The sequence below is a fragment of the Sinocyclocheilus anshuiensis genome, unplaced genomic scaffold (assembly GCF_001515605.1).
Source record: "Sinocyclocheilus anshuiensis isolate Anshui unplaced genomic scaffold, SAMN03320099.WGS_v1.1 scaffold670, whole genome shotgun sequence".
Taxonomy (NCBI): Eukaryota; Metazoa; Chordata; class Actinopteri; order Cypriniformes; family Cyprinidae; genus Sinocyclocheilus; species Sinocyclocheilus anshuiensis.
In genome coordinates, this window is record NW_015546062.1 from 1419783 (window position 1) to 1433605 (window position 13823).

General features: G+C 37.6%; 1 protein-coding gene across 1 annotated transcript in view; it reads right to left on the minus strand.

Annotated features, from left to right (window-relative positions):
* Positions 1–2067: 2067 nt before the first annotated feature.
* The window catches only part of LOC107699550 (small conductance calcium-activated potassium channel protein 2-like), an 88847-nt gene continuing 77091 nt past the window's right edge, over positions 2068–13823 (minus strand). Inside the window, exons 11-13 of the mRNA XM_016500846.1 lie at positions 9451–9578; positions 5293–5362; positions 2068–3390 (exon numbers count right to left, since the gene is read on the minus strand). Coding sequence (XP_016356332.1) covers positions 3046–3390; positions 5293–5362; positions 9451–9578 — 543 coding nt within the window. The 3' untranslated portion in view covers positions 2068–3045. The remainder of the gene's footprint in view (positions 3391–5292; positions 5363–9450; positions 9579–13823) is intronic.

The window sequence follows — 13823 nt, forward strand, 5'->3', positions numbered from 1 at the left end:
AGCCTTAGTAATATTGTTAACTCACAGCAATGGAATATGTGAAAGGGGTCTTGATAATACACTACCTTTCAAAATGTAAGGGCTCAGTAAGATTTTTTTTTACACGTTTATTCAGCAAGGATGAATTGGTATGATGAAACATGATAGTAAAAACTTTTAGACTGTTTCAAAATAATTATATTTCAAATAAATTCTGTTCTCGTGATCTTTCTGTTTATCAAAGAATCCTGAAAAAAACGTACCAGTTTCCACCAAAATATTTATTACACAGAACAAATGTACTCAACATTGAAAAAGCCCCACAGTATATTACAGTCATTTCTGAGGGATTACGTGACATGTTTCAAGGCTGATGAAAATGTAATTTGTCCGTCAAAGGAATACATTATATTTTACAATATATTTAAATACAAATGAGTAATTTTAAATTGTAATAATATTTTACATTATTACTGTTTTACTATATAGCTTTTTTGAGCATTTTGTACTTCTAAAAACAAATCTTCCTAACCCCAAACTTTTGAATGGTGTATGTTTTGTCATAAGTTTGATAAAATGAAGAGGAAATTAAATAGCACATTTGCATTAAGAACATTCTAGAGATCATTGATTCATTTCACAATAAACATTTATTTATTTTTCAAAATAAATAAATAATAAAATAAAGTTGTGGGATATGTTTGGTCTCATGTCTCAAGAATAAGTGAGGTATTCAAAATCAAGTGCAACTTCAGTTGTACACGCACTGTAATATCTTTTAATTGTAAACTGCATTCTAAACAGTAGTGCCTGCTATTTACTGTCTTTATACTGTATGCAAACCAAACTGTTTCCATCCTGGAGATGATGTCATTACAAGATTTTCTGAATTTTGTTGTTCGGCGAGGAGCAACAAACTGATTGAATTAATAACCTTTCAGACATGACAGCACGTAATGAGACAGAATGGCATGTTAAGCTGAGTATGCTCCACAGCCTCTGTCACTCACCATTTGTAGCATCCTCTTTGTGCTGTCAGTGTGATGTTCACAGGCACACGAGTACTGAGAGGTAGCAGCAGCTTGGGAACGTTCAGTTTGGTCGACTTACTGAGTGTAATCATTAGCAGAATCCCCCAAACTGCTCTCTCTATCACAGGCATGTTTAAACTGCTGCTCTACAATCGAATACAACACCCAACTGAATACTGCTGGTGGCTGAACAACAGCATGTTCGAAGCAAAGACCCGAGCAGAAACCGCAAATTTAAATTAAGGGATACATTTAGAGTTATGCTAGGCGCTGCTAAACAACACTGGTCGTTACAATATGACACCTGTCTTTGTTGATTTTTGAAACAATGTATGATTTGATTGTCATTACCAGAATCGTGTTCTGTTTTTACAGGACGCACAACGATTATCGACCTTTAGTCGGTGTTTTTAAAACCAAACATAGGCTACGGTTTTAAGGCAATAAATAACTAAATACATTTTGCGGATTATTAAGTCAACAAGTGGTCGATTATTATAATTGATCAAATGAATTAATTTTAAACGTCCTCTAGGTTATTGAATGTTATGTAAAAAGGTCATTTTGGCGGCGCACCCTGTCGACATTCGCACGCGTGCCACACGCTTAAAATACCGTCTAAATACATCTAAAAAACAATGAACAATTTTTTTTCTTGTGATACGTTTGTAATAGTTATATAAATCTAAAATAAACCCACAATGAAGGTTCTTGTCTTGCTTTATAGACATAGCCTACCGTCCGAAATCGCAAAAGAGCTCGCGCCAGCAGCGATCGTTGTCATACCTTATTTAGCGATCATAACTTAGGCCCAGAGCCGTTGAGGCCTATGTTCATGGGGTTATGCCTTCATTATAAATATATAAATCTAAAATTCTAATTCAATATTAAACTATAAAATCTATACTCTACAAGCATTTAAGGCTGCACTGCACCATTTACACAGACTTATTTTGTGTTGTCAGTCACACAATGATACGCACACACACAGACACAGTCATGTATAGATATATACTTTATTAATTCTCTCTGGCAAAATAAAATTACAAAATAATTTCAACCTCAAACGGCACCTCCCTTATCTATAATTAATATTAATAAAATCGTTTTTATACAGCAATCATAATTGTCATGATAAGAACGCTATCGTATAATTATAATAAATATGAGCTATAACTGCGTTAGTAATTTTAATGGTAAAAAACTGAGCGATACAAAGCTAAGTTTCAGTAATAGCATACTGTACAATATTCCAAGCGGATGTAATTCAGTATTCCGGCCACAGGATGTCCCTATTAGTCAGTTTTCAAAATGGTCTCTCTATTGAAACGGAGTCAGAACAGAAGTAAAATAGTCTCTTATTCCAACACCATTGTAATAGAAGCAATTCCACTAAGAAAATGACTATAATTACTCATTCTACAGTTATTTCCGTGTGAGCAGCTGTTCCACCTTGATGGGGTGGTTTTTATAATGTATCGACTGGCTTCAGCATCGCTCTTCGAAATAATGCTTTGCTCAAATAGCTGTTAGTCTCTTGCAGACTGTAAAAAGTGCTGTCCAGATTTCATATTCTCAGCTGTTGATTATTTATACTCTCTCTAATACCAACCACCCCAGTTCCTTGCTTTGAAATAAACACCTCAGTCCATTTCAGTCAACTATAAATGGAGCACTTTGGTAGCAAAGACGGAATCAGAAAAAGTGTGTGTATGTGTGTGTGTTTGTGTGTGTGTGAGTGAGTGAGCGTCCATGCATGTTAACATGTCTGAGTCAGTGTCTTCTAAAATGTATACATTCATGGTAACAGTAAAGTACATCCGTCTTGTGGACAACATGGAATATGGCAGTTTTGTCATAGGGTTTTTGTGCAAATGTTAGCGTCTCCATCATGATACTGTATATTCTGTGGCGTTAAGCTGCGTAATGCTCGTAGTTACAGTGCATCGTATGTGAATGTGTGTGTATGGTCATCTCTTCGTTTGGACTAATCAGCCATCTCTCCGCCCCGGAGGGAACTTCCCGCACCAGCGTCTCAGCAGCTGGAGCTGCTGGTGTTGGGACTGTCCTCGGTGGGCTGAGTCGGGCCGGGGATGGAGCCGGAGCCAGAGCCGGAGGGGGGGTTGGCTAGAGGCAGGCTGGCAGCGGTGGGTGAGAGCGCAGAGGGCACAGTGGGGCTCGGGACCTTGGCATCACGCTCACGCAGCAGTTGAATGAGCGCGGCGTGCTGGGTGCTGAGCGTGGCCAATAAATGAGCGGGCAGAGCGTTAAAGCCGGCCGTCAGCTGCTCCACCCGCTGCTCCAGACTTAACATCTGCCTCTCCAGATCCTCACTGCGGTCGTTCAGCTCAGACATCAGCTCATACATGACGCTCTGCATCTATGTGGAGAGAGAATGAGAGTGGAGTTAGACAGAAATACTGTGGTAAAGTAAAGCGAGGGATTCAGAGCAGTCAAAGAAAGAGAAAACGAGTACACATACTGTACAAGAACAGAAGAAAGATTAAATAGAAAGAGCAGAGATAATAAATGAAGCAATAAATCCCCGGAGGAATAAAACATCTCAAATGAGATCTCTTTAAAGTCAACATGGTGTTCACAATCCATTTGCTTTTTAATGTGATATGTTTCTGAGGAAAATGGGGTTTTCACTAATAAAAAGTATTGGATGGGACTTGATAGGAATTATCTATCGGGAAATGATTGGTTTGCGAACAGTGGGCGCTATATGCCATTATGGAGCTTGTTAAAACAAGTAGCTTTGGCTGTTGGTTAGCAATATTCAATAGTGACAAGAAAAGCAGAGGAAGAGTAAGTTATTATATTTTGAAAGATTATGATGACAACATTTTTTACATGCACTGATGCACCGTTCGTAATAGGACCAAGAATGTGCATTAAGTAAATATGGTCCATTTTGATCTCATCTTGACTTTAATCATCTAAACTATGCAATCCATATTCAATTTATAGTTCATTTTATAGTATGTCAATAGTCTCTTTTTGTTTATTCTCAGGACGTTTAAGACAAACATCTGAAACAAAGATGATACTTGAATGAAATGTAACTAAGATCTCCAACAAGTCTCCAAAGCATAGAAAGGGTACCAGCTGAGCAATAAAATGGTCCTCTGGGAAAGAAGAACTGGTAAATAACTTACAGTAGTCTAGTAGTCTTAGTGACTATTTTTGGATTGTTTTTACAATAAAAATGTTTAAAAAAGTTCAAATTTTAGATAAAGTTACTTGAGAAGGAACTATTTGAGACAATATTACTTGTTACCAAAGAACATATCTCGAATGAAGTTTATTTTTCTTGCACCACTGGCAAATATTTTGGCTTTAAGCATGGCTATAGTAAAATTTAGTGAGGTTTATGCTCAAAAAAGAAAGAAAAATCCAGTCAGACAAGAAACATGAGAAGCAAAGTTGCATAAGATATTAACACTTGTTTTCTCAAAAGTCTCAAATAAATGTATCTTGCTTTATGGATCTTTACATATTATTAATGGGAAGGCAAAATCCTAAGAAAATGATTTTTGCTGTGAAGTTTTGTTAAATAAAGAACATTTAGAGAGAAAAAAAAGCTTCAAAAGTGGGCAGAGAAAGCATGCAATAAAATGTACCTTGAGCGACCCAAATGAATCGAGTCTCATACAAAGCACACACAAAAACTAAAGGCCGACTCACGACATGTACACTATGCTACATCTTCAAATATCTAAAAAGAAAACGATGCACAACTCACGCCCTTTCAGAAAAAAAGCACATAAAAGAAATAAAACACTAGATACATTCAGAAAAAAATGTCCAAACACACACACAGCCATCACCAAAAATATCTTGAATTGCACACATTTTCTGTCATTCTTCAGCTTCCTGTCTCTCTCCCCTCCCACCCTCTCCTCGCTCCCACTGTCATCCCTGCTTTAACACTTGTTCAGGTTGCTAGGAGACACAAAGCCACAGAAACAAACGGGTCAGCATGGAAACAGTTGAATGCTGAGATATATTCATATCCATATATTCATATATGGGAAAGCAAAGGTATGTGTGTGTCACCGGGCATTATGTGTTGCAGTCGATGTGCTTGCAGCCTTGGGCGTTATAAAGTGTGTGTATGTGGGCATGGTAAAATTGCAGGAAAGGGAACACAATGTCATTGAAAGTGTGTGTGGGTGTCTACTGTTTCCTAACAGATGTAACGTGCATATGCGTGGGCTCTGATGTGCGACCATGTCTGTGACTTGTGTTGATGTGTTTGCATGTACAGTAGTCTTACCTTTGATAAGTCCACCAGAGTATTGGCTTGATCACTGAGTTTTCTCTGCTCCATTTTAACACTTCGTAATCTAAATAACAGGGACACACACACACACACACACAACCCATTAGATCTCCTTCTAATCTCTCGAGCACCAACGGCCCTCAATTGTAAACCTCAAATAGCTAATTAACTTAATCATCTTGTTTTCTTTATTTGTTTGTTGTTGATGAGAATCCCCCAAGATGAATATGCAATTATGGCGTAAATCCTAAAAGCATTAGACTTAAAAGGATTCCACAAGTGTGGGATTTCTTTAAAAGAAAGGCTTCGCTTTGAAAGGAGCCCTTAAAATTGGCGGACAGGGCAACGACAAAACAGTGACAGGAGGATTAGAGTTCTTCAAATGATGAGTATGTGTGTGGTGCGGTGGGCACCCGCACAGAGGATAGCATTAGCATCAGCAAGCTTACAGTCAAAGAAGCTGATACAGCAGTCAGTTTAGCCAAACGAACAATCACAAATATTTAATATAGTAGTGTAATGACAATCTGAAAAACCAGAGGGACATGTTATTACCAAATTGGATGGACTTATGTATATTAATTAGGTTATGTAATATTTGCTCAGCAATATCAATACATAATATCAATGTATCAAGCTAGCTCTAGCCATATTAGCATTAGTGCTTGCATATTCATCCAGTCTAAAACCAAAGCAACCGGCTTGACAGAGGCTTCTGTTTGGTCTTAAAGGGAAAGTTCACCCAAAAATAAAAAGTTTGGGACAACATGAGGGTAAGTAAATGACGACAGAATGTTCATTTTGGGTGAACTATTTCTATTGAACTTGATTATTTACAAAATCTGTAATGAAATTTTATTCACACCACCTAAAATGCAATGAAAATTTGGGAGGATGAATTTTGAAATGTCTAAAAGTGTAAGCTTTACACTTAGTTCACCTTAGTTTTTTCATTTGGATACGTTGTTTTCATTCAGATCAAAGTGTAAACAACGTAGACAACGTATCCACGTGGCGTAGCTGACACAGAACAGCATACGTTGTTTACGTTCAGTGGATACTCCCCAAAATGGCGCCAGGGTGACACGGAGGAGACGAATCGTTGAATAAAGTCGTTATTTTTGTTTTCCTTGCGCACAAAATGTATTATTGTAGCTTCGTAAAATTACGGTTGAACCCCTGATGTCACATGGATTATTTTAACGATATCCTTGCCACGTTTCTGGACCTTGATCGTGGTAGTATGTTTGCCGTCTATGGGAGGGTCAGAGAACTCTCGGAATTCATCAAAAATATCTTGATTTGTGTTCCGAAGATGAACGAAGGTCTTAAGCCAAGTTCACACTACACAACTTTAAACGTCGGCAGATCGCTGTGCTATTCAGACTACATGACTTGATGTGAAACAGGAGCTGTTTATTTGAAAATGGATGTCGGAAGAAATTAGCGCTGCAAGCTGTTTGCTCGATGAAAAATTTTCCTTCATTTATTGTGCCCAAACTTTTCTTTAAGCCATTTTGCGGCTGTTGTTTTTCTTCCAGTGACCTCAACCCATGCCTTGCTCTCTCATTGGCTGTAGCTCGTCATGACACCTGACACCACGTGATGTTGAGTCGGCTGACCGGTCCAGATATTTAGCATGTTAGATATTTGTTTGGCGTCGGTGAGCTTCTTTGATGCAATGTTGAGTAGTTCACACATAAAGATTGGCGAGCTCTGATCACCTGCTGATTTTCCCCCGATCGCAGCCCGACTTGTCGGCGAGCTCGTTAACTCGCAAATCGGGCTTAAAATCCTGTAGTGTGAACTTGGCATAACTGCGCAGCACTACAGGTCAAAAAGTTGTAATAATAAAGATTAAAAAAAAAAAAAAAAAAAAAAGAAGTTTGGGTGAACTATTTCTATTGAACTTGATTATTTACAAAATCTGTAATGAAATTTTATTCACACCACCTAAAATGCAATGAAAATTTGGGAGGATGAATTTTGAAATGTCTAAAAGTGTAAGCTTTACACTTAGTTCACCTTAGTTTTTTCATTTGGATACGTTGTTTTCATTCAGATCAAAGTGTAAACAACGTAGACAACGTATCCACGTGGCGTAGCTGACACAGAACAGCATACGTTGTTTACGTTCAGTGGATACTCCCCAAAATGGCGCCAGGGTGACACGGAGGAGACGAATCGTTGAATAAAGTCGTTATTTTTGTTTTCCTTGCGCACAAAATGTATTATTGTAGCTTCGTAAAATTACGGTTGAACCCCTGATGTCACATGGATTATTTTAACGATATCCTTGCCACGTTTCTGGACCTTGATCGTGGTAGTATGTTTGCCGTCTATGGGAGGGTCAGAGAACTCTCGGAATTCATCAAAAATATCTTGATTTGTGTTCCGAAGATGAACGAAGGTCTTAAGCCAAGTTCACACTACACAACTTTAAACGTCGGCAGATCGCTGTGCTATTCAGACTACATGACTTGATTGTCTGTCTTTAAGTCGTTGTGGTGTTCACACTACGTGACTCTATGTAAATGATCCACAACCGGGGGTTACACACTACACAAGCTGACAACAACTATGTCACCCAACGACTCTACAAACCACGTTTTGTCACGAAAACACACGCAAGAATTGGAACGGGAATGACGCGAAACAACATGTGAAACAGGAGCTGTTTATTTGAAAATGGATGTCGGAAGAAATTAGCGCTGCAAGCTGTTTGCTCGATGAAAAATTTTCCTTCATTTATTGTGCCCAAACTTTTCTTTAAGCCATTTTGCGGCTGTTGTTTTTCTTCCAGTGACCTCAACCCATGCCTTGCTCTCTCATTGGCTGTAGCTCGTCATGACACCTGACACCACGTGATGTTGAGTCGGCCGACCGGTCCAGATATTTGGCATGCTAGATATTTGTTTGCTGTCGGCGAGGTGTCGGCGATACGTCAGCGAGCCTCTTTGATGCGTCGTTGTGTAGTTCACACATAAAGATTGCCGGGCGCCGACCACCCACTGATTTCCCCCGATAACAGCCCGACCTGTTGGCGAGCTCGTTAACTTAAAATCCTGTAGTGTGAACTTAGCATTACAGGTTTGGAACGACATGAGGGTGAGTAATTAATGTAAGAATTTTCATTTTTGGGTGAACTATCCCTTTAAGGTCCATTCACATGGACGATAAATACAACAATCAGTATAGCAATAGACAATAACATTGTGTTTATTATAAGTGTGCACTGCAGGCTGCCACTTTAAATGTTCAAGCTCTTTAAAGTCAGGTGGATTCTGATTGGATGTTTTTATTAACGACTATTAAAACTGTTTTGTTATTGTTATTGTTTGTATGAATGGCTCTTTATAACTCTTACGAAAATTAACCATGGTTTAAAATACACAGTAAAAGTGTAGTAACTATGTTTTTTTTGGCATATTGATTACCATTTGTATAACCACAGTTTTACTACAAATACCATGGTTAAACTATGGTTAGTGTAGCAAAAACATGGTTAATTTGTGGTTACCATGGTTTAACAATAGTAACCATAGTTTTATTGGTTTTATTTGGTTTTATTTGTAGTAAACCATGGTTAATTTTCGTAAGGGAATGGATGCTACATGTATGATCTGTGGGATCAAATTCTGCTGATAAGCCCTGAAAACATCAAAATATCATGAATTTGGTATTTGGATGATACAAAAAACCTGAATTACATAATAAATCTCAAGGTAAAGTTTCACAGTTCAAGATGTAATCCAAAAAACAGGTCTGAAGAGATGAATGGTAGAGAAAACCATAACCACACTTGAATGTAAATGAAAAAGCTGATGAAGCTTAGCACACACAGCTAACCTTTATTGGAAAAAGCTGCCACCGTCAGATGCCTTCAGTTTGGGAAGATATTTGTCTTGTTTTTTCTCAGATACCATATCCGTGGGCAGGTCAGACATGCCAACTACCACTCAGCCCAAATGCAAAGCACTTCAAATGCTTTTTGTGTGGTTTTAGCTTACACTGCTAAAGCTCACTTAGCATTTTTGTTGTTTATTGGTCTATCTGTGCAATCAATGTGAGAATATAAAGTGCACAGATGAGCATTTGAGTACATTTGTTGTGAAAAGCTGTGTGTCTGTGATGGGAGGTTGTTTTTCTCACTGGTGAATGGCTTGGAGGAACTTTCTCTGATGCTTGCGTACGCGGGAGTGGTCAATTTTCTTCATCAGCTTGGTGTGCTTGTATATCAGCCAAGTCTCTCGTAGAACATTCGCCGCTGCGTTCTTTATCTGAGGGGACATGTCGCCATAACAACAATATTAGCAACAGGAAAAGCACCTCAGGAGAAAGTAATCACAAGTATAAGCTCTGCTTTGCCAATACACGCACTCAACCCCAAACGTCTGCCAAATTAAAGGTCCTCTTGGGAGATATTCCAGAGTGATCTGACAACAGATTTTGTAGCGCATAATTCTGTCATCCGGTTAATTCACTATTTTGGCCCCAGACCAGCAATGTCCAATAAAAGAGGGTCAACTCTAAAGCTGTTACAAGATATCTTTATATCTTTGTGGTGAAGTTTTGAAGGACAAAAGCAAAACCGCTTCTTCCATTCTGACAAACAACAGACCGGAATTCATTCATTTCCAATGGAGTTGCATGGAGTTTTTGGACCTAATTGACCCTTCGCAAAAACTGCCCACCTTAGTTACTGTTGTTATCTCCGACAAGCCATGCCGCTCTCACACTACACATCATGTTCTCACGCAGTAAAAAATACATCGCAGAGCAAAGAGGAAACTGACAACATGCCGACAGACAAGACAGAGCAGGTTACTTTTGAAATGAAAGTTTCAGCTTTCAAATTTTGTAATAAATTCAGACAATAAATACCGTTTTGTGGCTCTTTAATGTGTTGTGACAGATCACTGTATTGCCTCAGTTCAAGTAGCACGTAAACTGATCATCTTTTCATATTTACTTAAAGCACGAAATAAACATGAATGAACATCAGAACGTATTTTATTTCAACTGCGGAAAGACGTCAATACACGATATTTTTCAAGTTCAAGTCCATCGAAGTTAATCTACTCTCCTGTCTAATTTGTTTGTCAGGCAAGATGGCGGATTCAGCATTATGATTGGTTGCGAAAGGTCAATTTGAGCCTCAAATTTATTAAAATATTTGAACTTTAACAGATAAACCATATGTGACCATCCAACGAAAATTAATATATTCTAATTAAGAAGATGACTATGTGAGAGTTTCCAATATCTTTAAAGACTATAAAATGTGTGTTTATGAACATATGTCAGAAATAATTATTTTATAAATATTACATATTTATTTACACATAATTATTTAGCCATAAAAATAAAATAAAATAAATTATTTAAAACAAAAAAAATTCAAAAATTCTTTTGGTGGTCATTTATTTTGTGTGTTTATATTCATGTATTTATTATTCACATTACCATGGTAAATGAGTGACAATTGCTTCACAATAATTTGCCACTAGGGGCAAAATGCAACAATTTTGTGCACATTTCGGAGTGGAAAGGTGGCTTTAATCTCAGTTCCTATACTGTTATATCAAGAAGTGTAATGGTAAATTCACTCAGAATTTATTTGCACACCCAGTCTGTGTTTTTTAGCACTTGATTCACTACATGAACCTATTTTAACATAGTGTAGCACTATGCTAGTGCATTTAGCATCTGGTTAAACGGGATTGCAGGTGGTTAGTGAATAAGATGCAGGTTTTTGGACAGTAATACAATGTGTGAAAGGTCACAATATATTGTTTTGTGGTTCAAATATTGCAGTATTTTTAACTCCAGGCTCTTTCCCTTGAAGACCTCCTTGTGCATTGAAAGATCCGTTTGTGATGTCCTGAAGCAACGAATGCTCTCTAAATCTCACATATGGCACCAGAAATGGGAGAGGGAGAGCAAATAAAGGACAAAATTGAAAAAGAAAATCTGCTGAAGAAAAATGAATGAGGAGAGTTCAAAGGGGCACCGCTTCGGAGAAAAGAACAATTACATCCTCGGTAGGCAACGGCGGGACGATAGAACCTTCCTGCTTTTAATAAGCTCCTGATTTGACAGTATTCCTCCACCCATAGGGCAGCACCAGGCTTTTTTTTTTTAAAGCACTGTGTCTGGATTTAGCACTGCGCAGCTCTGATTAATTAACAGTGGTCAGTGTATTTAATAATACAAGAGTAGGAGCTCTGGCCCAACCTCAATGCAGGTCTCATTTATGAGAAGAGCCAGAGACAGGGCAAGTTAGAGAATGAGAGAGGGAGAAAGATGATACCAGATATAATTTAGGCAGTGATGCTCTTGGCAGTCTACAAGTGGAGTTTTCTGGAATCTGGACTACAAATGACATTGAAGCAGTATTATAGTGATTGCAAATAATGCTACTACAAAAATAACACAGTTCAGAACAGCTCTCTTATATCTCCTAAATATACAAACTAGATCATACAATATATTGACTTATTTACATACATACGACCATTACCGACTATTTAGGCAAGATCCACATTGTCCTACCACGTTTTTAAGCACATTATTCAGTCTAGGACACCTATGCCTAGAAGTGGCCATGCGCATAAAAATCACATTTCAGGAAAAATCATCATGCAAATTGATGGTATAGCCCCGATATACCAACACAAAGTTTATTTGACAGTCTATTTCATTCCCCACATAAATTAAAATCTTAAAGAATTCATAAAACTTATTTAAAATGCATTAAATAATAATAAATAAAAAAAACAATTGTACATCATTTCAAAATATATATATTTTTTTCACAATTGGTAAATTTTCCAAATTTTAAGTACTAATCTCTATTTATTTTAAAAACACATTTCGCTTAAAAATTGCATTATCCACGATATTATTTTATTTGCTTGTCATTTTAAAACATCTGACCATTATTTAAAAAGGCGATTCTCAGTTTTTTTGGCTTCAACAATATTCTACAACAATATTCAAAGGCCCCAAGACTTTTTCCAGATATTTGTGATTTAGTGAAAGAAGAGTAAGGATAAAGATTTAAAAATATATATATATATTTATTTTGTTTTTAAATTTCTTAAATATTTACCTACATGATAAAATATTTCAGAGCTCGACATAACTAGAAAAATTTACATTCTTACAAATATGCACTTTTTTTCATGACTTTTCCAGGTCCTAAAATCACATTTTTAAAATTAGGCTACCATATATATCCATGTTTCCCAAAATCATGATGGAAAAGAACAAAATGTTTGGTCAATTTAGCCTATTTTAATGTTTGTTTTGTCTTATTTTAAATAAGTTGCATTTTGAGGCCCTTTTGGAAGTTTGCTGATGGCCCCTGGATGAGAACCACAGATTTAATTGAAACTGTTCTAAAAGGGTTAATCAACAAACCATTTGACTGATTATTATGTGTATTTGAGAGTCAACATCTTAACCAACCATAATGACCCCTTCATACAGTATTGCCGTATAGGTTTTTCACATGGCAATTACTACTAGGTACAGTACAATCAATCAGAGACAAGAGACCAAGAGAGAGACTGTCAGAGAGGTCAAAGCAGTTGCAAGTGCTCAGACAGAAAGAGGCAGAGGCAGGGAACTGTAATGAAGTCCGGGCCATCATTGTTGACTATGTGGTAAATTGAAGTCTTACCATTACAGCAGCTGCCAGACCAGCTCACCTCAATCTACAGCTGATATCATAGAACAAACTTCATTTAAATCATAGAACATTTCTCCAAGAAAAAAGTAAGTGTACAGGATATGCACTACACTTTTACAATAGAGTTAATGGAGTTATTTCACTCTACTATTGATCATAATCTCTGACCTACTCTCAGAATTGGCACTGTATCACTTCTTCATTCATCACACCTTAGATTAAACACTGGACAGATATTTAAAGGGGTCATATGATGCGATTTCAAGTTTTCCTTTCTCTTTGGAGTGTTACAAGCTGATTGTGCATAGATAAGATCCCTGAAGTTGCAAAGACTAAAGTCTCAAAACCAAAGAGATATTCTTTATCAAAGTTAAGACTCTGCCACGCCCCCCTAAAACGGCTCGTTCTAACACGCCCCCACATATCTACCTCACTATGTGGAAATATTAGCATAATGCCACCCAAATGTGCACGCAAAGAAAGAAGGCGTGGTTTCAGTAACCACAGTTAGTGTTGAAGCAGCCATGTCAGGGAGACGCTGTGTGTTTCTAGGCGAAAGCAAAAGCACTTTATTTGGCCTTCCGAAAGTAGATGCATTTAGGAATCTTTAAGATTACTTACAACAGAACAGCAATGCATTTTATGGACGACCGTTTCGTGAACCTAGGAGAGGAGGTAATGCGGAGTTTTGAGCATCGTGTGTGTGTGTGTGTGTGTGTGTGCGCGCGCGTGTGTGTGTGTGTGTGTGTGAGAGAGAGAGAGAGATAGAGAGAGATAGACAGCGTGACATCACAGCAGAGTCAGCTGTCTTAACCATGGCTTGTGTACT